This window comes from Lissotriton vulgaris, unplaced genomic scaffold (genome assembly GCF_964263255.1).
Source record: "Lissotriton vulgaris unplaced genomic scaffold, aLisVul1.2 SCAFFOLD_468, whole genome shotgun sequence".
NCBI lineage: Eukaryota > Metazoa > Chordata > Amphibia > Caudata > Salamandridae > Lissotriton > Lissotriton vulgaris.
Window position 1 is genome coordinate 497,377 of NW_028241185.1, and position 25,190 is coordinate 522,566.

General features: G+C 49.8%; 1 protein-coding gene across 1 annotated transcript in view; it reads right to left on the reverse strand.

Annotated features, from left to right (window-relative positions):
• The window catches only part of LOC147672090 (coronin-1C-like), a 501,805-nt gene extending 479,115 nt beyond the window's left edge, over nt 1-22,690 (reverse strand). Inside the window, exon 1 of the mRNA XM_086948042.1 lies at nt 20,875-22,690. Within this exon, the coding sequence (XP_086804168.1) occupies nt 20,875-22,321 (1,447 nt within the window). The 5' untranslated portion in view covers nt 22,322-22,690. The remainder of the gene's footprint in view (nt 1-20,874) is intronic.
• Nucleotides 22,691-25,190: the final 2,500 nt, after the last annotated feature.

Below are 25,190 nucleotides of genomic sequence, written 5' to 3' on the forward strand. Positions count from 1 at the left end.
TAATACGTTTTATGGAAATGATGAAAATGAACTTAATGTATGAGATTTTCTTGAACATGAATTGAACATAGGAAATTCATGCTCGGAAGAAGAAGAAGAAGAGAGTAATGTCAATGTTGGATTGGATTCTTCTCAAACTTCAATAGCACAGGGTCTTAATCCTTGTTTTGAAGTTTCAGAAGAACCTGATACGTTTTCTCATTCTTATGATGTTACTCATGCAAAAGAAGATCTAAAGAATTTTGGTACACGGTTTAATGACGATGAATGTTTACAAAACACTTCAAATTCAAACAATTTGCCTCTGCTAAAAGAGGTACTGAACCACCCAAACGTTTCGCGGATTATGTCCTATAACGATAACGTTTTTATTTTAATTGCAAAGAATGGAGATGTTGTACATATTTATATAGGTTTTTAGCCTTTCCTTAGTGTTCACTTATCTTCTGCTGCAATGTCCAATAGGCATTAGCTAACATTATTATGTAACTGTTCGGCATTTACATGATGTCATGGGATGTTGCCATCAGATTTGCATGTTTTCTCTCAGGATCGGCACGCCTGGCTTCCACCTGCGTGTGGGCCTTTTTGGTATTTATTTTACTTAATTCATTTTTTCTTCATCATACTGGCTTCCTGTCTTAACACACACATCTATACATACAGACAGTATGTTCCCTAAAATATGAGTGAAATGCCACAGACTCGTCGTTAGTTCGAGTAGCGCACGCAGTGGACACGACACAAATGTAGCAGGGGGGTAAAAAAAGCCCCGCAGCCCCCGCGGTGCAGGGTAGGCCCCACTCTCTTCAGTAAATGAAGGGGGCCGCTCAGCTCTTCTGAGAGCTGTGAGAGATGCTTGCACTGAAGCAAGCCTCTCTCCCTCTAAAGCAGGTGCAGGCTGTCTGCAGCCTGCTCTGAGCCCCTCGACCCCTCCCTCTGGCTGAAGAGAAACAAAGTAACAAGTTACAATGTTTCCCTTCAGTCAAGCGCCCGGAAAGAGGATGGGGTGGGGGCCCCATAGGGCAGCACAGAGCACTGCTCAGGACCCTGACAAGGGTGGGAGTGGGGGTCCCCAGAGAGAGCATTCTCCAGGGCAAAGCTCATATGACAAGGGATGAGGCAGCAAAATGGTGCCCTCAGGTAAGCACTCTTGTTAGAATGAACCATGTGGGCAGCCGCAGGGGGGGGGCAAAGGGGGGGGCGAGAAGGGTGCAAGGGAGAGGGGAGAAGCGTGAAAGGTAGAGAGGAGAAGGGTGCAAGGTAGAGAGGAGATGGGTGCAAGGCAGAGATGAGATGGGTGCAAGGCAGAGAGGAGATGGGTGCAAGGTAGGGAGGAAAAGCGTGCAAGGCGGAGGGGGAGATGGGTGCATCGGTGAGAGGAGATGGGTGCAAGGCGGAGGGGAGAAGGGTGAAAGCTAGAGAGGAAAAGGGTGCAAGGTGGAGGGGGAGATGGGTGCAAGGTAGAGAGGAGATGGGTGCAAGGCTGAGGGGAGAAGGGTGAAAGGTAGAGAGGAAAAGGGTGCAAGGCGGAGGGGGAGATGGGTGCAAGGTAGAGAGGAGATGGGTACAAAAGCAGAGGGGAGAAGGGTCCAAGGCAGAGGGGAGAAGGGTGCAAGGTAGAGAGAAGATGGGTGCAAGTCATAGAGGAGAAGGGTGCAAGGTAGAGAGGAGAAGGGTGCAAGGTAGAGAGGAGAAGGGTGGAAGGTAGAGAGGAGATGAGTGCAAGGCAGAGGGGAGAAGGGTGCAAGGTAGAGAGGAGAAGGGTACAAGGTAGAGGGGAGAAGGGAGAAGGGTGCAAGGCAGAGGGGAGAATGGTGCAAGGTAGAAAAGGGTGCAAGGCGGAAGTGGAGTAGGGTACAAGGGGGATGGGGAGAAGGGTGCATGGGGGAGGTGGAAGGGTGCAAGGGGGAGGGCGAGAAGGATGCAAGGCAGAGGGGAGAAGGGTGCAAGGGGGATGGTGAAGTTAAAAAAAGTGCCCTCCTCCCAGAAACATTTCTGTGGACGCCCATGGAACGCACACTACTTTGTGTGAGAGAGTGGGAGAGAGTGGAGAGAGAGTGGGGAGAGAGAGAGAGAGAGAGAGAGAGTGGAGAGAGAGAGAGAGAGAGGAGAGAGAGAGAGTGGAAAGTGGAGAGAGCGAGAGAGAGTGGAGAGAGAGTGCAGAGAGACAGTGGAGAGAGAGAGAGAGTTGAGAGAGAGAGAGAGTCGAGAGAGAGGGTGGAGAGAGAGAGTAGAGAGAGAGGGTGGAGAGAGAGAGTGGAGAGAGAAAGTGGAGAGAGAGTGGAGGGAGACAGTGGAGAGAGAAAGTGGAGGGAGTGGAGAGAGAGAGAGTGGAGAGAGAGAGACAGTGGAGAGAGAGTGGAGAGAGAGTAGAGAGAGTGGAGGGAGACAGTGGAGAGAGAGTGGAGAAAGAGGGGAGTGAGAGAAAGTGGAGAGAGTGGAGAGAGAGTAGAGAGAGAGAGTGGAGAGAGAGAGTAGAGAGAGAGGAGAGAGCAAGAGTGGAGAGAGTGGAAAGAGAGAGTGGAGAGAGAGTGTGTGAGAGAGAGAGAGAGAGGGAGAGAGTGGAGAGAGAGTGGAAGTGGAGAGAGAGAGAGTGGAGAGAGAGAGAGTGGAGAGAGAGAGACTGACTGACTGAGAGAAACTGACTAGGAGAGAGACTGACTGAGGTAGAAAGAGAATGACTGACTGAGAGAGACTGCCTGTCTGGGAGAGAGAGAGACAGACTGGGATGGAGAGAGAGACTGACTGACAGACAGAGAGAGAGAGAGACTAAGAGACTGACTGACTGAAAGAGAGACTGACTGACAGAGACTGACGGACAGAGAGAGAGACTGAGAGACTGAGAGACTGACAGAGAAAGCGAGACTGACCGACCAAGAGAGAGAGAGACTGACTGAGAGAGAGAGAATCACAGAGAGAGACTGACTGACAGAGAGAGAGAGACTGACTGAGAGAGAGAGAGAGACTGACAGAGAGAGTCACTGATTATGAGTGAGAGAGACTGACTGAGAGAGACTGGCTGACTGCAAGAGAGAGAGAATGACTGACTGAGAGAGACTGACAGAGGGAGAGAGAGAGAGAGACTGTCTCGAAGACTGATTGACAGAGAGAGAGACTGAGAGAGAGAGGCTGAGAGAGAGAGACTGACAGAGAGAGGGACTGACAGGGAGAGAGACTGACTGAGAGAGAGAGACTGACAGAGAGAGGGACTGACAGAGAGAGGGACTGACAGAGAGAGAGACTGACTAAGAGAGAGACTGGCTGACTGACTGAGAGACTGATTGAGAGAGAGACTGACTGAGCGAGAGAGACTGACTGAGAGAGACTGGCTGAGAGAGAGACTTACTGGGAGAGAGACCAACTGGGAGAGAGAGACTGACGGAGAGAGAGAGAGAGAGAGAGAGAGAGAGATAGAGAGAGAGATAGAGAGAGAGACTGACTGACAGAGAGAGAGACTGACTGAGAGAGAGAGAGAATAAGAGACAGGGAGAGACTGACTGAGAGAGAGAGAGAGACAGAGAGACTGACTGAGAGAGAGAGACTGGCTGACTGAGCGAGAGAGACTGAATGACTGAGAGAAACAGACAGAGAGAGACTGTGAGAGACTGACTGACAGAAAGGGAGAGACTGCCTGAGAGAGAGACTGACTGACTAAGAGAGACTGACAGAAAGAGATAGATAGAGAGAATGACAGAGAGAGAGAGAGACTGAAAGAGAAACTGACAGAGAGAGGGACTGACTGAGAGAGTCTGACAGAGAGAGAGAGACCGACTAACTGACAGAGAGAGAGAGACTGACTGACTGACAGACAGAGACTGACTGACTGAGAGAGACTGAAGGACAGAGATAGACTGACTGACTGACTGAGAGAGACAGAGAGACTGACTGACTGATTGACTGACAGAAAGAGAGAGATAGAGAGACTGACAGATTGAGAGAGTCTGACAGACTGACTGAGAGAGACTAAATGACTGAATGACAGAGATAGATAGACTGACTGACTGAGAGAGAGAATGAGAGAGAGAGAGAGAGAGGGAGAGAGAGAGAGAGAGAGAGAGAGAGAGAGAGAGAGAGAGAGAGAGAGCGAGAGAGACTGTGATGGAATTGGGGTCAAAGTGTGTATGAAGCTATGCAATGCCTCTTAAGATTGCTATTGTCTACTAATAAAAATGTATTATCAAAATGTGCTCTTTGTAGTTACACCTGCTTTTGAAGTACTGCATTGTCGCTTTGTCTAATGTTTTAAAACGGAAACGAGAAGGAGCAGTGGATGCACTTTTGTCAAAACTGAAGGATGAGTGGGCACGATGTTGTATATCATGACAGGAGTCTGTACCAGGAAAACCACCTAAAATTCGGCAAACTTCCCCGGCCTACTGATGGCAGGGACCCTGTAATGAATGGACCACCACCTATGATAGCCTGCGGGCAGACTAAGCCCAACCTTTAACTCCTCCTCCATCCAGTGTTACTAATAACGGCTGTATTTGTGACAGTGGCGTAACAATAGTCCCGCATCCCCTGCAGTATGGCGGGTCGCTGGCCTAAGACCTCTAGAATGGCAAGGAGAATTGGGGGGGGGCCTCCATGTAGATTGCAGGGGTGCCCCCTCAAGTTTCGTTACGCCACTGAAATCTAGCAGGTGCAGGGCGCGCGCTCTCTGGAGTCAAGCAGCGTGTGAGGATCCACTGTGATGTGTCACCCTTCCTGCACAGTGAGACACGAGAAGGTCTGCAGGGAAAACATGAAATTGACCATGGCGGGTGTCCCAGTTCTCGGAAAAGCTGGTCGGGCTGGGAGACCTTACCATTTCCCTTTAAAAGTTTCACCCTCTGCACAGTACCACCATGCCTGCCTATTGTATGGATGCCTGAAGTTGAGGAAAACACAAAGCAGTACACATTTACAGGGGGCATCAGTGCTGGTCCTCCATGTCGTTGTATGGTCAGGAGAGTTCATTTTTATGTTGAAAAAAACAGAACATCCTTCAGCATAGAGTTGAGCTAGACCCCTGGACCTATAACATGGCCTCCTATTTCTGTCCTGCCACTACCCTCACCTGAGTGACCACTGACAGTGCAGCAGGGCGCACAAAGAGTTCTCCATTGAGAATTTTGGAAGTCTATGGTCGTTGAGAAGTGTGCACGTCTGAGTGCCATTAATCTGTGCATACGCAATGGCGGCTCCTCTGCTAAGGCAGAGGAGCATCGCCCGCTGCTTTTAAGCAGTGTAAATAAAGGAAATAAAATGATAATAACTCAATGTTATTTTTTATTTTTTGATGCTGCAGCAGTGCGGTAGCTTGGCGGGAGGGGCTGCTCTGCTCTCAGGGCAGGGGAGGAGTAGTGGGTCATCTGTAAAGTGTTCATGAATGTTTGGCCGCCCTCACAGGCCAGCCAAACATTCATGTGCACTTTGCATGTTCTCCACCCAGGCTGCAATACAACCTGGGTGGAGAACATGCCATGGCCCTCTGTCCCTGTCTGAGCACTGAACCATGGTGCTCAGACCAATCACAATACTGCATTGCAGCACTGTGATTGACATTAGGGGAGCCTGGAAGCCTGGGTGCTTCCTGTTCTGGCAGAGGGAGGGACAAGGGGGAGAGACGCGGCGAGGAGAGACATGGTGAAGAGGTAAGTGATATTTTCTTTTTCTTTTTTTCTTTCCCCCGTATCGAACCCCCCACTGCGGCACCCCCCCCCCCCCCCCTCCTGCCCCGCCACCCCCAATCCATGTCAGACGCCCTGGCATACAGGGCTTTAAATGGGCTGGATCCTTCTGGGTCTGAGATAAGGAGGTAAGGCAAGGAAGGGGGGCTTCACCTCCTCAGAAGAGTGTAGTCAGGCTATGCTATAATTGTGGAAATAAGAGAGAGCAGGTGACCAGTATTAAAGGGAGTCACCAGAGATCTGCCTGGGAAGAAGTGTTGAAACTATGCACAGAAGCAGGACGTGGATGGGGAATGAAGCAATCCATAGTTAAAATATTCAGCATGCAGCAGTAAGGTTTGAAAAGCAAAGAGTATATACCAACACGTGATAAGTAAGGAGCAGCAGAACGTGAAATGATAGGCCCCCCTGCAGAATGCAGTCAGGGACCCCAGGGTCTCCCATATCTCACAGATATTTATAAACCTGGGGCTGTTTGGTGCCCCCTAATGGATGGAGAGGCCCTTTGCGCTACCGAGGCTTGCCTTACGCCCTGGACATGAGAACAGATAGGAGATGAGGGCAGGAAATAGGGGTCAGATAATGAGAACAGAGTCCAATGAAATTAGGCTGAATACATGAGAATGGGGATAACAAGCCACCAGGCATTACATGTAAGCAGCGATTTAAGTATCTAAAGTAAATGTCAGTAGCTCTCCACAGACACTTACTAGCATTGCTGGCTCGGGCGGCTTTCACTTCTTGTAGGTGATCGGCAACCCAGGTGTGAGCCGCAGAGCAAAGCCCGGGGCTCATTTATGAAGAAGTCGCGCAGCGCAGCCAGTCACCGTGCTGCACTGCACTGCGTGACAGGGAAAGGGCAGGAATGCCCCATATTTAAGGCACTACGGTGCATTCCTGTCCTTTCTCATGCGCTGGTGCCCTTTTGGCTGCCTAGCGCCAAAGCAGGCAGCCTTGCACCCTGATGCAAGGGTGTCTGTGTTGCATGCTGGATTGTTTTGGTGGAGGAAGAAGGGGCACCTTCCTGCACAAAACCAATGCTGGGAGGCATATTCCTCTTTCTATGTGTGCTGCAAAATGCAGCACACATTGAAAGAGGAACAAACAAGAAAAAATTGAGATATTTATCTTCATCACGCATTATTATGCCTCCTCATCACGCCTCCCCTGGGAAGGCGTAATGTTTTAGCACATTCCGAGGTTTACAAAATTATAGCATAGCCTGACTACACTCTTCTGAGGAGGTGAAGCCCCCCTCCCTTGCCTTACCTCCTTATCCTCCTATTTAATGCATTTGTTTCTGTAACTTAACTTACATACCTTTAGTGCATAGACTATGCCTGCAAATACACATTGGATTTATGTATATTTGGCTCATCTTTCAACAATCCAATTTGCAGCCACTATCCTACTCCCCACTACAGTACCAGGTCATCTTAAGGAGCTTTTGTCAGAGCGCTACATCACCAGCTGGCAATTAGTGACTTGGCTTCTCTGAGCTTTAGGTACCTTAGGAGATGTAAGGTACTCCATCACGTCCCCAATCTCTCTCCTCATCCCCGCCCCGCCCTCCCACAATACATTATTCTCTATGATCTGTGTTCTGTAAGCAAGCATTGATTGACTGTGAAACTTAGTGCTTAACTACCTGGTTATATAAATAAATATCTGGTACACAACCCGGGATATTGCCATAATGGTAAGGTATTTCTACTCCTCTACCAAGATTCCTCAACTCTTTGCTTTCATTTTAGCACACTACACTCATTTGGTTTTAGTTTGTCTATGTGATAGTCTTTTAAATTGATGTCTATGAATCCTTTTTGTTGCCCTTCTCTGAACTTGTTAGTCACAACTCTATGATCTCCTATAGAAAAGTGAACCCAAAGCTAGTAAACGTATACATTCTCCAGTGGATCTTATTCATTGTGGTGTCTAGAAATACATAAAAATACAGGGGCATATTACCAAGAATAAGCGATAATTATCGCTAAGCTTGGTTAGCGGCTATAATTTTATCGCCGTGCTTCGCATATTTTTATCACTTAGAAACCTTGCTATTATAAAGGTTTATCTCCTAAGCGATAAAAATTGGCCGAATGCATGAATATCGCTGAAAAGTCCGCGATATTCATGCATTATCGAGCTAATGCTCTTAGCGATGTTATCCACCTACCATTGGATAACATGGCTAAGAACTGCTCTGTGCAGGCGTTAGCTTTTGGAGATATTCGCGCTTAGCGCGAATATTTCCAAAAGTAGGTAATAGGAGATAGCGATGTTAGCGACTGTTTCCAGTCGCTAACATCTTGACACGCCCACTTCGCATGTCATTAGCGATAATTATCGCTGACATGCAAAGTGGGCCCCAAGATGATCGCTATCTCCTACTAGCTGTCGCTAACTGGTGTTAGCGACAGCTAGGTAATAGGGCGATAAAATTATCGCCGCTTTAGCGGGAAAAATTCCCGCTAAAGCGGCGATAAGGCCCTTGGTAATATGCCCCACAGTCTATTTTTATAAATTGGTGTCAGATTTTTTTTAGCGCCTTGACGCTTTCTTCTTCACTTGTTTTGGTGCTGTTTAAATGCTTTATACTGGTTCCTTTGTAAAAACCTTATTGTTCACAGCCACAGCTACCAAGGGTTGAGCTTAAGTATTGACAAAAGAAACGGAAGGGTCCTAAAGGGGTTGGTAAGTGAATTATACAGTGAGTTTGCACAACCACACCACTTACTACACCCCTCTCAGCTGGACACCAGAGACATACAGTTCACAGCTGTCTCCCTAGTGTACTTCTCTTCTCCCTGCTGCACTCAGTGCTGTGCTCTCTCTCGCTTGCCCGTGTGATTCTCTCTTCCCTCTCACATTGTTCTCTAGCAGGTTTAATTCTCCCTGATGCTCTCTCCCCATTAGTTTGCTTCCCTTCCCTCACCCTCCATGTTGCTTCCCTCACTTACGCCTGTGTTGCTTGCCCCACCCTCTTGTTGCTTCCCCCACATATGTCCTTAGTGATTCTGCCCCCTCGCCCTCCATATTGCTTCTGTCCCTCTGGCTCCAGGTTGCTGTCTCTTCCAATGCTTTTCTTTTTCTATTTGACTCACAGAGAAGCTGGGAATGTGTGGAACTGCTCAGCAGGGAGCAAATAACCTGCATAACTTTTGGATCAACTTTGTGGGGAACTAATTACTGCAGCTCAACTTCTAAAGGGGCACAACTGCACCAAGAGACCTGGGATCTGCAATCATGGCCTGAGGCGTCATTTCGGAGGCTCTTGACTTTCTTTCACTGAGTGCACAAATCTCCCCCTAACACCAGGGCCGGGCTGGCCATAGTGGGCACTGGGCGTTTCCCCAGTCGGCTGCTACGGTGAGTGTTAGACCTGACATCATTGGCTTGAGTCTCTCCTCCATTTTTTCTGTTTTGCCTCTACTGTTTTACGATGTTTTGCTGGTATATGCTTTGGGCGCGGTGTCACTGCTGATCAGTGCCACAGCGCAAGTGCTCCCTATATTAAATTGATGTATCTATGGTATCCATGTTTGGCTTATTTGGTTTACTGCCAGTCCCTAGTCTAGTGCACCAGGAGTGCCGGGGCTTGTAAATACTAATGCCGCTCGTGGGCTTGCAGCACGTGTTGTGCCACCCACAGGAGCGGCCTCGTAAAAGAATGTCTACGGGTCGGTCATTGCGAGACCCACGTACAGTCTGGTACTGTCACGCCGGCTGCGCAAGTATACCTACTTGCCAGCCCCCCAACCTTCCCTTGACTTCATGTTAGTCACCCCTATGGTAGGCCCTCGAGCAGGGTGCATTGTAAGTGTAAGGTAGGACACGCCTGACCAAGTTGGCATGTCCTAATAGTGAATTACCGCCATCTTCGTTCTTCACTATTGCGAGGTAGCCTGCTCTCCGTTGGGTAGAATGGGCCGTTGGGATTATTAATGCTATGATCCTAGCTGGCTTGGGGAGCATGGTGCAATGTCGAGTTTGGTATCCCTGAACTCGGGGTTTAATTACGCATCCGTTGGTGTGGATGGTTTTTGGACTCTGGGTTCGAAAATAGCACTTTTAGAAAGTGTCTATTTTCTTGTCTAACCATATCTGGTTTCTGCTGGTCTTGCGTGTGTGTGACAGGAGCTGGGTGGCTCCACAGGTCTGGATGAGTCAGTGTGGGATGAGTGGGACATTTGCGTTGAGAGTAGGGGGAGAGTAGTTGCTGATAGCCTGCCCTGCCTGATACAATGCTGGCTCCACCTCCTGCCAAGCGGCTGATGGCTCTGTGCCTGCCATGGACGACCCTAGCCCCACCTCCTGCCAGGAGGCCGATAGCTCTGCTCCTGCCAGTGTCAATGCTGGCTCCACCTCCTGCTGGGCGTCTGAGGACCCAGCCCTGCTCAGTGAATAGGCCAGGTGCTTCTGCCTGGCTCCGCCCACAACAGACCCAGGATGTTGGGAAATTCCCCTGCATGGACAAAGGGATCAAAGCCGAAAAGGGGTATAAGAGAAGGACCCCTGAACCAAGAATTTAGATCACTTCTGACAAGGAACCCTGTAACCAAGGACAAGAGGCCTGCTGATCTGAGGACTTGCCTACCCCTTCTGCCAGTGTGCTGTTTGCTGGGGGGAATCCTGCAGTGCTTCTTTATTTTTGCCAAGGAACCAGGAGAGAGGAACTGTGTGTGTACTCTCACGCTTGCTAAGAAAATCTCCAAGGACTGGAAGAGTGCCAGTCTCCTGCTGAAGTCACAGGGCTAAAGGACTTCATCTGCTTAAAGTGTTATTTGCTGGAACCTGTGAATCCAGTACCTCTGAAAGAACCAGCAATCTCGACGCCGACGGACGTCGCCGAATCCAGCTCGACGTAGTGGGTAACGGCCCCAGTGTCCCGCTTCCTCGACGACCGGCCGCCGGGCCCGACCGACGCCAGCAGCAACGCCAGTGAGTGGGAGTACGGCTCCAGCTCCAAGGGACCTCGTGTCCGCACCGCTGCTGATCGCATCGCCCTCGTGCCCTCTCAAGGCCGTGAGCGCTGCTCACTCTGTGCAACCGCATCATCGACAGCGACGCCTGCTGAGGCCTGATCAACACCGAAGACGCGACGCCGGATTGCTCAACGCCGCTGATCATCGTGTGCTTCATTGTCCAAAGGTACTGTGTTGTTGGGGGTCCGTGTGACTCCGGGCTCGACGTAGCGCTCCTCGCGGTCGACGCCGAACCTTTGGATTAACTTTGCCTCGACGTCGTGTAGCCCCCGTGTGGGTTACCCTGTTGCTAAGAACTGTATTGCCAAGAAGAAGATTGCTTTGATACGAAATATTTTGTGCTGAAGAAGAAACTACCTTTGAACTATCCTTTTTCCCTTCCCAGAGTATTTATTAAGATTGTGTACATTTTTGTCGTTATTTGGTCTTGTGCTAAGCCTTATATAAAAATACTTATTTTTATAATACTACTGTGTCGTGTCCATTTGTAGTGTATTCACTTTATTACTGTATGTGGTCATAAATGCTTAACACACAGCCTCTGAGATAAGCCTGTCTGCTCTGCCAAGCTACCAAGGGGGTGAGCAGGGGTTATCGAAGGGTGTGATCCCCTTGCCCTGACTAGAAAAGGTGTGTCCCTATTTGTCAGAAGTGTATACCTCTGCCAACTAGAGACAGCCGGTTCTAACAGTGAGGGACGGTTTTGGGACCCTGGGAGGCCATTTTTGTTACCAGGGGTCGGCAATGTCGGCTCCCAGTAACAAAATCGGCCGAAACCGGCCATCACAAACTGCTCACCTGCACTCACCCTGACCCCAGGGGGGGGGCAGATGAGCAGTTTGCTAGGGCTGGTTTCTGTTCTCAGTCCGGCCCTGTCTGACACTTAACATTAATTGTGCTCCTGCCCTGCCAGGGATGCTGCAAACTGAGTGCCACAGAGGAGCAATAAGGTTGCTCTTCTGTGGAAGAGGAAGAGGAAGAGGTGTGGCGCTGCAACTAGGGCGACTGACTCCGGAATCTGGGGATCGCGGTTCGATACCCGGCGGCAGATTAGCCCAGCACCATGTGACTCTGGGCAATAGCTTGCTTAGTCTACCCGACGGCGCCTAGAGACCCTTAAGGGTGATTGTGCGCTTTACAAATGTGGATTATTATTACTTGTTTCTGCCGTGCAAGTTTTAGATTTGACTTCACAATTCCCCCACATCACAATTTTTTATTCTTGCTTACGAGACAGCTTTTAGCAGCCTGTCGGAAAAGCCTATCAGGGCCGGACTGAGACCAGCAACCAGCCCTGGCAGGTTGCTTCTCCACCGGCCCCGGTAACAGGAGGGGAGGGGGTTGTTACCCGCAAAGCACTGCTACAGCTTTTCTTACAGAGCGCCGATTTTGCAGCGCTGCTACAAAATCGGCACTCTGTAAGAAAAGCGGCCCCCTGCTGCCACAAAACCGGCCCCCACCCCTCCAGCCCACCGGGGAAATGCCCGGTGCCCGTAAATGCCAGTCCGGCCCTGAAGCCTATTGTGGACCACAGTCCTTTATGCGGGATGAGAAAGGTAGGGGGCATCTCTAAAACCGGTGTGGCCTAAGTAATTAGGAGCATGACTTAAAACATGTGAACTACAATCCTGTGCTTTACACAGCATGCTGTCTGACAGGCACTTGGGTGTCTGAGTTTTCTGGCATTGCTTCCAGACATATCATACAAACATATGCATAAAACAAACCAGGTCCTTATCTTTGTGAGTGCTTGCTAGCATTTTGATATGAATTAGTAACAGTGATTTTTTTTAGAGTTGGTAATTACAAATTATACTTATTTGACCATCACTATGTGCACATTGGGTAGAGGCCAAGGATTGGATGATCATGTAATCTGAACACTGCCATGGTCCACTGACTCACACTGCTGTCATCCTCAGCTCCAGAGATCTCAATCATGGCTCATTAAGCACAATTACCCACAGTCAGAACTCACCTGGACACCTTAATGCATCTCATCTCAAGTGTCACTGACAAGCACTGGAAAATCCAATTGCTCAGCCTTTTCAAGCTCAGGCCTCTTGGCTTTCCCAGTCGTTAGTGCAGTCAATTTCAATTCTGATACAAAACTGCACTAAAGCAAAAGTAGTTTACACACATATGGCTGAGATACCCGCCACCCCCTCTCAACACGATCCCAAAAGAAGGGAAACCGGAAACAGTTCTTCAAAGTTTTTGGATGTGGGAGGGAGTGACCCTCCCGCGGCCGTATTTATTAAAACAAAAAATTAAACATTAAACGTTTCATATTATGTACAATTTCATTATCACATTTGCGATGTTTGGCTAATCTTAACATATTCTCTAATACAGAGGTTCTCCTAGCCGAACTAGCATCCTACAGAAACATTCTCTATAAACACTGAAATTGTACATCCTAACGTTTAAGGGCCAACGGCAAGGTCATAACCGGTGTCAAGATCCCTAACCAGACTTACCCCTCCCACTTGGGAAGGGCGACAGCACAGAGGCTTACCTCAAGTGCAACTACTAACAATTTCCCTTGACTTGTCGGGGGCACTTAAGACTCGACGCCATTTAAAGGTCGTTCGAATACTTGTGTGTGGTATCTAGAAGGTATCGTGGACCTCCCCCCACCCCACACAACTTACCGCATCTGCCGTCGCAGATGACCCTGGCCCCGGGAAATTCCTCAGGAGGGGGCTGTAACCCCTCCTACACAGGAAGGGGCCTTGACCGCCTTTCCTTAACTTCCGGCGACCCGCCCTTAGACGGGACCGCCTCCCCATTGAGGGGCCAATGGCCACCTCCCCCGAGCGCTCCCATCCGTGTTGGGTGACGCCCACTCATAGGGATCTACCAATTAGTGCTCACCGATCATGACCTTACCGCCTACCAAAAATAAATACGACAATTCGAACTTATGAAAACATTGGTCGCTACGACCGAAAGAGCATGCTCAAAAAGCAACACTACATCAAGTCCTTTTAATCGTAACAACCTAGATGATATTCACCATACTTTATTATGAAAAACAACAAAACTGATACTTTCACAACCTGTAAACGAAAAAGGAAGAACATACTTAGAAAATCCACTTTATTGCACAACAACTTGCTGTCCTCAGGGGCTGGTGGGTGGGTCAAAATTGGCTCTTTGTTCTGTCCCGAGCTCACGTGTAGCGAGGAGGTGCAGCTTCGGAGCACAAGAACAAGAGGACGTCTTCTGGCCTTGCGTCTCCTTTTATCCGTCTTCAGGGCGGGCGTAAACCCGCCCCTGCCCGTCCCGAGGGCGTGGCTGGCTGCGTCAGTGTCTAGGCCAGCCCACTCTAGGGCGGGAACAGGCGCGCCCCGGCTACGCCGCTTCGGGCATACCAGCCGAGACGCGCCTCCCGCCCAAAAATGGCTTCCCGGGGGGATCGAGGCACTCCGCCATACGTTCGGGGGGACCGAGTGGTCGCCCCTTTCCATATGGCTGAGATACCCGCCACCCCCTCTCAACACGATCCCAAAAGAAGGGAAACCGGAAACAGTTCTTCAAAGTTTTTGGATGTGGGAGGGAGTGACCCTCCCGCGGCCGTATTTATTAAAACAAAAAATTAAACATTAAACGTTTCATATTATGTACAATTTCATTATCACATTTGCGATGTTTGGCTAATCTTAACATATTCTCTAATACAGAGGTTCTCCTAGCCGAACTAGCATCCTACAGAAACATTCTCTATAAACACTGAAATTGTACATCCTAACGTTTAAGGGCCAACGGCAAGGTCATAACCGGTGTCAAGATCCCTAACCAGACTTACCCCTCCCACTTGGGAAGGGCGACAGCACAGAGGCTTACCTCAAGTGCAACTACTAACAATTTCCCTTGACTTGTCGGGGGCACTTAAGACTCGACGCCATTTAAAGGTCGTTCGAATACTTGTGTGTGGTATCTAGAAGGTATCGTGGACCTCCCCCCACCCCACACAACTTACCGCATCTGCCGTCGCAGATGACCCTGGCCCCGGGAAATTCCTCAGGAGGGGGCTGTAACCCCTCCTACACAGGAAGGGGCCTTGACCGCCTTTCCTTAACTTCCGGCGACCCGCCCTTAGACGGGACCGCCTCCCCATTGAGGGGCCAATGGCCACCTCCCCCGAGCGCTCCCATCCGTGTTGGGTGACGCCCACTCATAGGGATCTACCAATTAGTGCTCACCGATCATGACCTTACCGCCACAGGTCCGGATAGTTGACCGGCTATCCGGACCCCCCACCAAACTCCTACCTAAAGGTCATGTTTTAACGATTTTAACCAAGCTAGGAAGTCACCTATGAGTAACTCATTGCCCACCCTCGACAAATGCACACCATCCCCCAAATACATACTGTCATCATTAATACAACTATGCGAGATCGAATGCAATGTCTTGGAACGGAACAACCGACTCACTTTGTTATTCAATTTTTTAACGGAATGATTCAAAGCAGGGATCGAGATAGCCCCCCGCCACACTTTTCGTGGGATCATATGAGACCACGCAATTGTACACCCCGGAACTCTCCTTGCTAACCAACTTACCGTGGAAAGCATAGCCTCCAGGAGAAGTCGTCTACCGGTGGTGACTAGATCATTGCCCCCCAAATGTACTATGACTATGGACGGCGGTGACCTCATCCGCTCTAACAAACCCTCAAAAAAATGCCTGAAACTGGTCAATACAGAGACCGCCCCTTCCGTAGAAGGACACTCTGTACCCGTATTCCCCAGGTACGTGAATCATATCACCTGCTTTGAATACGTCTGCGGCCCGTCTCACGTATGAGTGGCCTACAACCCACACCTCCTTTCTCTCAGCCGGTGATGTGTGACCGCTGGCCTGGTGTTGGGTCAACTGCACAGTCCGCCCTGCCGCGTAGGCTTGCGCAACTGAAAACAAACAAAAGACAAGAAGCGTGAGTACATGATTACAGCTTCACAACATGTGCAATCGCACATACCTCTTATAACAATTGGAGGACCAACGCCCCACCCGTTTCACTTGTTCTACATTAAGACCCCTGGCTGTAGCTTCTGTGGCAGCCCCTATACGAAAGGAATGGGTCCCAAATTCACCCGGGTCCGAGCCCGCTGCGGCAATGGCCATTGCAAGCACCCGCTGAAACTGAAACCTCGTCAGCGGGGTGGCGTCTACATGCCTCAACAATGTCCCCCCCCATGATGCCACCCTTCGTGCTAGGTAATCTTCTAAGCACTGAACCGGAGACATGGATGACTCGGGGATCCTGCGAATGATCGTGCAGTCCCCCCTCCCATCTTGGTCAGTCTTGGACCTGAGAAAGGAGACAATCATCGCATCACCCCTGATCTGAACCTGCTCCCTGCACAAGCCCCCCGTCACATCCCGTTTGTTCCTTGCAACTAGCTCACTAACTCTCATAGCCCCGTGAAATGCCAGCATAAATGCAGTCCGGAACAAACAGGTCTCGAACGGGGACGAGCATGTGTTAGGGAGTGTGGTCAGCAACTGGGACAACCTGTCTAGACCTATCGGTCGTCTTACGTCTACTCTGCGACCCTCCAGACGTTGCCACCCACGCAGCGCTTTCTGTACCGTAAAAGACGCTGTCGGGTCCAGGATGCCATGGGCCCTGGCAACAAAGGAAATGGCGGCACGATGCCTTTGGGCCGTGGCCACCGATTTCCCAGCCCTACGTAAGGACATCAGGAAAAGTACTACCAACTCCTCCTGCCCCCAAAGTCCCCCTCTCTCTGCCCCCAAAAAGGCTAAATAGGCCTGGAACGCCCCTTCATATGCCTTCCTTGTCCTGGGTGCTAGACTCTCTCCCACGAGGTGACGAAGTTCGGGGCACCGAGAGACCAGAGAGCTTCGGGGAAGGGTGCCGGCTCCGGGTCCGCTGAAGGAAGGAAACCCGAGAAAGCCTGCATGTGAAAACGAGACAGTGCATCAGCGGCCTGATTCATCACCCCAGGGACATGTTTTGCTCTGAATACCACGTTCAGTTGCATACACAGTAAGACAATTTCTTTGAGCAGCCTCAAAATCAATTTACAACGGGCTGCCTGACTATTGATGCATTCTACCACGGTCATATTGTCGGACCAGAACACAACAGAATGATCTCTGAACCCTTCTGGCCAGGTTCTCAGGGCCACCAGAATGGGAAATAATTCGAGGAAAGCGATGTTACTTGTCAGCCCCTTCTCGTGCCACCATAGGGGCCACTTCTGCGCCGACCATTTTGTGCCGAAGATGGCGCCAAAACCTACGCTTCCTGCTGAATCTGTCCATAGCCCAAGCTCATCGGAGGACATGACTGGCTTGTTCCAGACAACTCGGCCATTGAAGTCCGCCAAGAATGCTAACCAAATCCGCATGTCCTGGCGGACCTCAGTCGATAACCTTGTGCGATGATGACCCTCCTTCAGGCCAACCATCGCTTGGGCAATTGAGCGGGAAAAGGGGCGAGCCATTGGTATCACTCTCAAGGCAAAGTTCAACTTTCCCACTAACTGTTGCAACTGATGCAGTGTAACCTTGGATGCAGTTAAACATACTTGGAGGGCTGCCCTGAATTTCGACACCTTGCTAGCTGGTAAACGGAAGCACCCCTCCCTTGAGTCCAACTCGATCCCCAGAAACTCGAGGCAAGTCGTGGGACCCATAGTTTTTCCCGGTGCCAACGGCACGCCGAGATGACCCATTAACACACAGAATTCGTCTAAAGCCTGGGCACATTCGGGACTACCGGCGGGGCCAAGGAACAGAAAGTCGTCAAGGTAATGCATTACATTTCGGAAACCCGCTGTCTCAGTGAACACCCACTGCAGGAAAGTACTGAATTGCTCAAAGTAAGCACATGAAATAGAGCAACCCATTGGCATACACCTATCCATGTACAATGACCCCTGGAACCCGAATCCCAAAAGACGCTGATCGTCTGGGTGTACCGGGAGCAACCGGAACGCTGACTCGATATCAGATTTCGCCATCAACGTCCCGTGCCCCAGGCGATTCAAGATGGCTACTGCCTCATCAAAAGATGCGTATCGCACCGAACAAACTTCTGGATCAATTGCGTCGTTCACCGAAAGACCTCGTGGAGCAGACAGATTATGGATCAAACGGAACTCACCCGGGTCCTTCTTGGGGACCACCCCTAACGGAGAACAAACGAAACCTGGTACCGGGGGTTCACTAAACGGGCCGGCGACCCGTCCCCGGCTAACCTCTTTCTGAATTTTCTCTTGCACTACCGATGTATGTTGTAAAACGGAAAGTTGATTTTTGCACGTCCCTACACCCTGAAAGTCCCCTACCGGGATGCGGAAACCATGTGTAAAACCGTTCCGTAGCACCCCGGCAGAAGTACGATCCGGGTATTCGCTGAGCCAGGGAATCATTGCCAAGGTATCAATCGGGGTTGGTAAAGGCGCCCCTCGGCCTAGCTTAGACCTGTTTGGCGCCCCCCTTACCCCCATTCTCACCCGTTCTGGCTCTGCACGATGACTCAGGATGGGACGACCCACACGTACTACACTCATGTTTGAACTTACACGATCCCGGAGGCCTGGTACATTTCCCCTTGTTGAAATTAAAACAGAAACCCTTTTTCCCTGTATTGCCTGCGGGCCTTGACTGGTCGTCGGTGCTCGTACTTGGTCGAAAGGGTGTCCCCACATTTTGGCGGGAGTAATCAACAACATTGCTCCCGACCAATGGCATTCTTAACGTTCCTGATTCTTTCATTTTGTCCCAAGTTAACGAATCGTAACAATCCCAAGTCAAACTCTTGTTATGTTCCTTTTCCTTTCTGAACAGATTGTCATAACAAAACCAATGGTTACCTTGATACGTTGTCGAGTAACCCATAATTCGTGATTGGTAAACGGGAAACTCAGGGAGCAACTCGGGCCTACGTTCCCCCAAAATCGATGTGAAAATACCCCATGCATTGCCCCAGTTGCCAATGTTCTCATTAACCTTAAAGGCGGCCATTTTTGCGCGCCAAACACTCGGATGCATCAAGTCCTTCTGACTTTTCACATGCTCCACATCATAATGATCAACAAGCAGGGAAAAAATATTCACGTATTCTCCCGCCCAGATCTTTTCTTTTATAGCTAACGGCACATGTTGTCCCAATCTCTCTCTACGAGAGGGTGCTGACTCGTCCCTTGCAATCGGCAATGGCCGCTTACCTGCACCGGACGCAGCTTCTGCCGCTTGCGGCTTGTCTATCCCCGCCACTCTAGCTGCCTCTTTCTTCTCACGAAGCCCTTTTATCAGCGCCTGTGCCTCGGCAGCCGTGGCGCCATCACCACTATCCCCCAACCACGCTGCTAGCTGTGCTGCCAGCTCGGGGGGCATGTCTTCCTTGGATGTCGGGGAGACGACCCCCGGGATTGGATTCCCCTCTATCGGTACTGGGGTCGGCGCCTCGAGAGGGGCAGAGGGAACCGGGACGTCCCCACCGGCTGGAACCTTTCTCGGCCTCTTAGGTCTCCCTCCAGCCGGCGAAGGGCCCGAACCCTCCTCCCCATCTCGCTCCGCCAACCGTTTCTTTATGTCGGACATATCTTTAAAGAGTGCCCGAACCATCTGGTCAGTCGTCATTCTCTTTTCGCCTTTCCTGGGCATCTTCTTCGACGAAGTATCTGGAAGACAAAGAAAAAGATCAAAACGCTCAAAATTGGCTCTTTGTTCTGTCCCGAGCTCACGTGTAGCGAGGAGGTGCAGCTTCGGAGCACAAGAACAAGAGGACGTCTTCTGGCCTTGCGTCTCCTTTTATCCGTCTTCAGGGCGGGCGTAAACCCGCCCCTGCCCGTCCCGAGGGCGTGGCTGGCTGCGTCAGTGTCTAGGCCAGCCCACTCTAGGGCGGGAACAGGCGCGCCCCGGCTACGCCGCTTCGGGCATACCAGCCGAGACGCGCCTCCCGCCCAAAAATGGCTTCCCGGGGGGATCGAGGCACTCCGCCATACGTTCGGGGGGACCGAGTGGTCGCCCCTTTCCATTAACAATTCATGGCCCTTACCTACGTAAAATATGCAAAGCATACACAGTAACATACTGTTAAAACCATTGGAAAAGCCAATTGGCCCCAAAGGTGTTATATTTTGTTGTTGTCCAACGAAACAACAACACAACCCTCAACTCGTCACTCGAATCTCCAGGTCGCTGTTTTTTTGCTCAAAAATCTTCCCCATGAAGAAAAGGTCTCTAGCTCGTAATGCAAGGGAACCCGCAATTGATTGTGAATCAAAGTAATTGCTGAAAGCACTTATGTAACATATGATTCAAACCTGCCACGAAAATTACATTGCACATGAATTGTAAAAACAAATGAAGTGTGAGCAAAAACTGATGAGACACTCACTTTTGCTGGATCAGTACAGAATATAAAGAACAGCTAGGTAATGCATCTCTGTGGTGCCCAGCCTTTTGGCTCACCAACTTCAGGGGAACTTTTTTACAGGAGTTTGTAATGTGTGCTACCTAACAGTGTGTGGAAGGAGGAACGTTCCGACCACTGAGAAATAATCCCTTACAATCTATTACAACTGTCTACAATCACTTGGTGTGATTGATTGAGGAGAAAAGTTTTTGGTTGTCGGTCTGATGCTATGTGTTAAAAGGACCCCTGAACTGCTCACGATGCTTCAAATGAGGTAGATTTATACACATAGTCCACTAAAACTGCAGAATTCTGTTCTGAGCCTCTTTAACCCCATAGTTCCTATCCGGTGCTCCGTTAGTGAAAAAAAAAATAAGCTTAGATACCCAAATGATTTTGTTTTCGGTGCCAACCACTGGGGGTGCTGAATACCAGGATTGCTGCATACCGAGCATTAATACTTTTGATTCCACTTCATGCCTCTTCCTTCTCCCGCCCTACACTTCCTATCGCTTTACTTTCCTTTGGAAGGTTCAGTTTTAGCCCAAATTTCTTTCTTTGTCACTGTTTCCCTGACTTTCTCCTCCTCCTACTTTCTTCTTTTTTTTTTCTTTCCCTCTCTTGCCCAGGGCCAAAGTCTGATGAAACAAAACAAGTACCCCAATAATGAGGCAGTGCGGCCCTCCTGCACCCACCATTTGGGCTCTTTGAGCGCGTGTTGGCATTAGCAGGCATGGGCAAACCAGTGACTCAGCAGCAAATTATTGAATAACTGCAAAGAAAAAAAGCTATGTAGATCAAGCCTTACCTTTTTTGACTGGTGTCTGCGTAGGTTCCAACTTTCCTATCAAACTGCTTTGCCTTTCGAACGATCTCTTCACGTCCGCGACTGTAGGCGATTTCTCCTCCTCTCCATTCTTCTTATTGTCATCCTTCTCATCTTGGACAGGGAACACCTCCTCGGATTTCTCTGCCCTCGTTTTAGTAGTATCCTGGAGCTCATCTTCATGTGGCCTTCGACTCAACTCAGGAACATAAATCCGGCATGTTTGTGAGGTCTCCAACTTCTCTAAGGTCTTGCTAGAGACGCCTACAATCATATCTGGGACGCCTTGGGGGGCTTTGGGTAGGGCTGCTGAACCCCTGAAATGGTGCATCACTGTGTTGGTGTAGGACTGAGTGACTTGTCCTGTCATCTGCATTTGTTCATCAACATCTTCGATTCGCTCCTGAGCAAAAGTTGTGCAGTTTGACTCCACTAGGGCATTTGACTCGCTCGCGTGTTCTTCAGTTTGTTCAGGCTCAGTCACTTCAGTTGCACATTTGGAAGCTTGATGAAAGTTGCCTGACTGGTTCATGCTCTCACTTCTTTGCTCCAGGGCAGGTTGCTTGCTGTTTTCTTTATGTAGATCCTCAAGCTGTTTGTCTTGTGCATGCTCTTCCCCACTGCCGGCTTCACCAACTTTGTCTCCTCCAAGGTGCATGGTGCTGTGAAAAATGTGCTTGCTGAATGCAGTCTGCAGGTTCATGGTTAGTTTGCTGGCTTGTCTGCTTTCCACACTGCTCTCCGAGTCAGAGCGGCTTATTTGCCTTGTTATGGCTCCCTGCAGATGTGTTATCACGGTGTCTAGGCCTGCTTGATCGCCTTGTTTTCCCTTCTCTTCCTGATAGCCTTCCTCCAGTTGACCTTCCCAGCTGTACTCCGTGACTGGGCCGCCTTGAGCTATGTCTGCGGAGTGGTTGACCTTACGCTGTGAAGACTGTTGTTGTGTATCGCTTTCTGGATCTGATGCGTTGAATCCACTCTCCTCAATTCTGTAAATGATAGGGTGCACCTTTCGGCTTCTTGTGTCCTCCTGAGAACGTTGACTTCCAAGTTTGACCCGTAGGACCCTAACAGGGACCTCTGTTTCCGGGCATTCATCGAGGGTGTCCTCAAGGCCCAGGGCATCTCCTTGAGACCCTGCTGCACCTGCCATCTCACCTAGACCGTTGTCTTCCTGCGTTGGGCTCATATCAGAGCTGTGTGTCAATGCATGCACATTGTAGATATCCTCACTCACGACACTTATTCCTCTTTCCAGTTCCAGTTCCTCCAGCCCAGCCTGCCTCCTGTGCCATAAAATATATTCTTCATGCTTCCTCCGTGCTCTTTTCAAGCCCTCCGGATTACCTCGTCCTTTCAGTTTACCTTTCTTGTCTGGCAAACATTCCAGGTTCTCTGTTGCAGTCACTTCCTTTCCGGACCAATCCATACTTAGGCATCGGATGGGCTGTTCTGAAGCTGAATTGTCAGTGTTTCCGGCGCTGGACGCCGCAGCCAACTGCAAAAAGTGTTTTTCCTTTACCCTCGAGTCAGGGAACCTAAGTGTAGAGGCATGATCTGTCCGTTTGCCCAAATTAGCCGGTTACCTCGCAGCTGCTGTTTATCCGAAGCGCATTCCTAATCAGTCCATGCGGTTATCTGCAGGTGGGCGGGTCTGCCGTTCGTTGTCGGACTGCGCTTTGATCCCCGGTGCCCATGGGTCCAATGCCCGGGCTGGCTCCGCCGCTTTCCGTAGTTGGTAAGGTTTGGTCTCCTGGGATCAGCCGCGCGGTGCCACCTCCCCCCGGGCTTCACGAGTGCCTTGTAAACCTTTCATTAGTTGGCTGGTTGTCAGCATCTGCAGGAGGGGGTGGCAGCCGTAGTGGCATTGACCGGGGGAGTTGCCGGTCGCGAGCCCTGCGCGTGGGTGACGCTCGGCGCGTGGAGCCCGCCACAGAGCCGGCGACGCACAGGGGAGAGACCTCGTACCTCGGGAGTGTGCAGGAACACGCTGCTGTGTCATCCATTACAGACTCGTGAAAATATTTAAGAGATAAACAATGTGAAGCATCAGGCACAGAAATACATTTTCTGGAAGACAAGCAGTACCAGGGATCGTGCTAAAATACAGGCACGTTTGGAAGAACATCAGAACAAGAATCCGCATGCTCTCCTCGAGGCATCCTCTGAATAACCTTTCCAAAGGGAGGAGATAAAACATCCACAGGGCACAGTGTAACGACGGTGCTCTGCATTTACTCCTGCCTGCATGGCTTTATTGGTCATATATGCCAACTTCCACCTTTCACCTCTATTCAACAGTCCATCGCCTGACCTGCCTCAAAATCAGAGCTGATGCATTCGCCGGGGCTGTAGAGTGCACTCTATACAACAATATTCAGGGGCTCATTTACAAGAGACCTGCGCTGCCCGAGTGCCACTTTCTTTGAGGCTCCGGTGCCCACGCCTCTCAAATAGATCTATGAGGCGGCATGATGACACCCTGCGTGGCTTTGCATGGCCTCATAGATATGGAGTAAAGGAGTAATGGAGGAAAGGCAGCATTGCCTTACTCTGCGTTAAGGAGACGTTCCATCAGGGGCGGCTCCTGTGTAATGGCGGAGGAGCATTGCCCCACACCCCTGCCAGCAGACGATAAATAAAATGATAACACAATGTTATTATCATTTTATTTATGCTGTCTGTCTGAGCCCCTCAATAAGTATGGGCACTGCCGGGCATAGTAGTGAGGAGGAATAGGGGGCACTTATAAGTGCGCATGTGTGTTTGGCCTACCACCCTAAGCCAGCCAAACACACATGCCCACTATGTTTCTCCTGTGTTACACAGCGGGGTTGAAGAAAAGGCATAGGCTCTAATGCACCATCTGAGCGGCAAACGAGGTGGCTCAGACTAATCCTGGCGCTGCTCTCATGTGAGAGCAGAGTCTGGATTGGGTGTAGAGCCTGTGCCCAGAGGGCCCATCGACATCCTGCCAACGGGAAAAGCAGTGAGGCAGGCGGGATTAGAGCAGCAAGTAAGTCTTTTTTGTTTTAATTTTATTCACCCCCAACATGCCGCGCTCTCCACCGACGGCCGCCCTACCTCTTTATGTACGCAGCACCCATGATTTTTATCACTGCTCCAGATTTACAAAATGACGTAAACCTGGGGCCGCGCCAAGACCTTATGCTTCCCAAGAGCTGGCACAACAAGAAGAAGAAATGTTTTCATATCTCCTTGTTTTTGCCTCTTTTCATGTGTGGTGCTGCTGCACACATAAAATGAGAAATACGCCTCCATGCACAAAAGCAATCCTGCCAACCAAGCAAATACCTTTACACCATGGTGCAATGGTGTCTACGATGCCTGAAAATTGTGCGCCGGCGCTGACTGCACCTTATCTTGTAATGCAGTGCATTCCTGCCCTTTTGAATTGATGTAGGCCAGCCCAGCAAAAAGTCATGCGGCACTGCTCTACGCCAATTCTTTGTAACTGAGGCCCTCGGTTTATAAAAGGAGCAAGTGGTAAGATTGCCATGTATGAAAGTGTATTAGAAAATCAAAGAAGTAGACTTTGACCTTCGCTAGCCAAGCTGAATCATCGGGAGCTGAAAGTTAAAAGGTGAATTTTGCCAAAGAGAAACACAATTCCCATCTGTATTTCTGGGATTTGTCAAACCAATGGTTGTAAACATCCCCACAAAGTATACATGACTGTCAGAAAAGTACAACAATTACAGACCCACTCTGCGCGAAGACCCATAATCTCTTCAGAATACATCACTGAACAGGACACCTAGCCACACACCACTATATACGAGTATTAGTGCTTTAACAGCGCCGGGACTCTCTTCGGAGTAGCCGTGCGCTATATATAACTTCTAGCCAAAAACCAGCTACAACACACACAAAACTCAAAAGAAAAACGAGCAAGGTGCATGAGCACACACAAGAACACCCTTTATCGAAAACAGTTTTGCCTTAACTGTGCTTTCTTTCAGCAATGGCATAGCATGAACATTGTCCCGATCTACTATCTGCCCGCGTGGCCTGGGGCCAAACCTTAACACAGTGCCCTCATGATGCTTCTTCTATTCTGGAAAGCTGTGATAAACAGCCCCTGTTTCCTTGTATTAAAAAATGAAGTTCAGGGAAAGAGAACATCTGGCTTCTGATTCTATGTAGTGGTCTGACCATACAAACTGCTTCTATGTAGTGGTCTGACCATACAAACGGCTTCGTTATTATTGAAGGCGGAAGGATTGCTTGCAGTTAAAAATCTATAAATATATGTAATTGGGGGAGAGCCGGGGCCT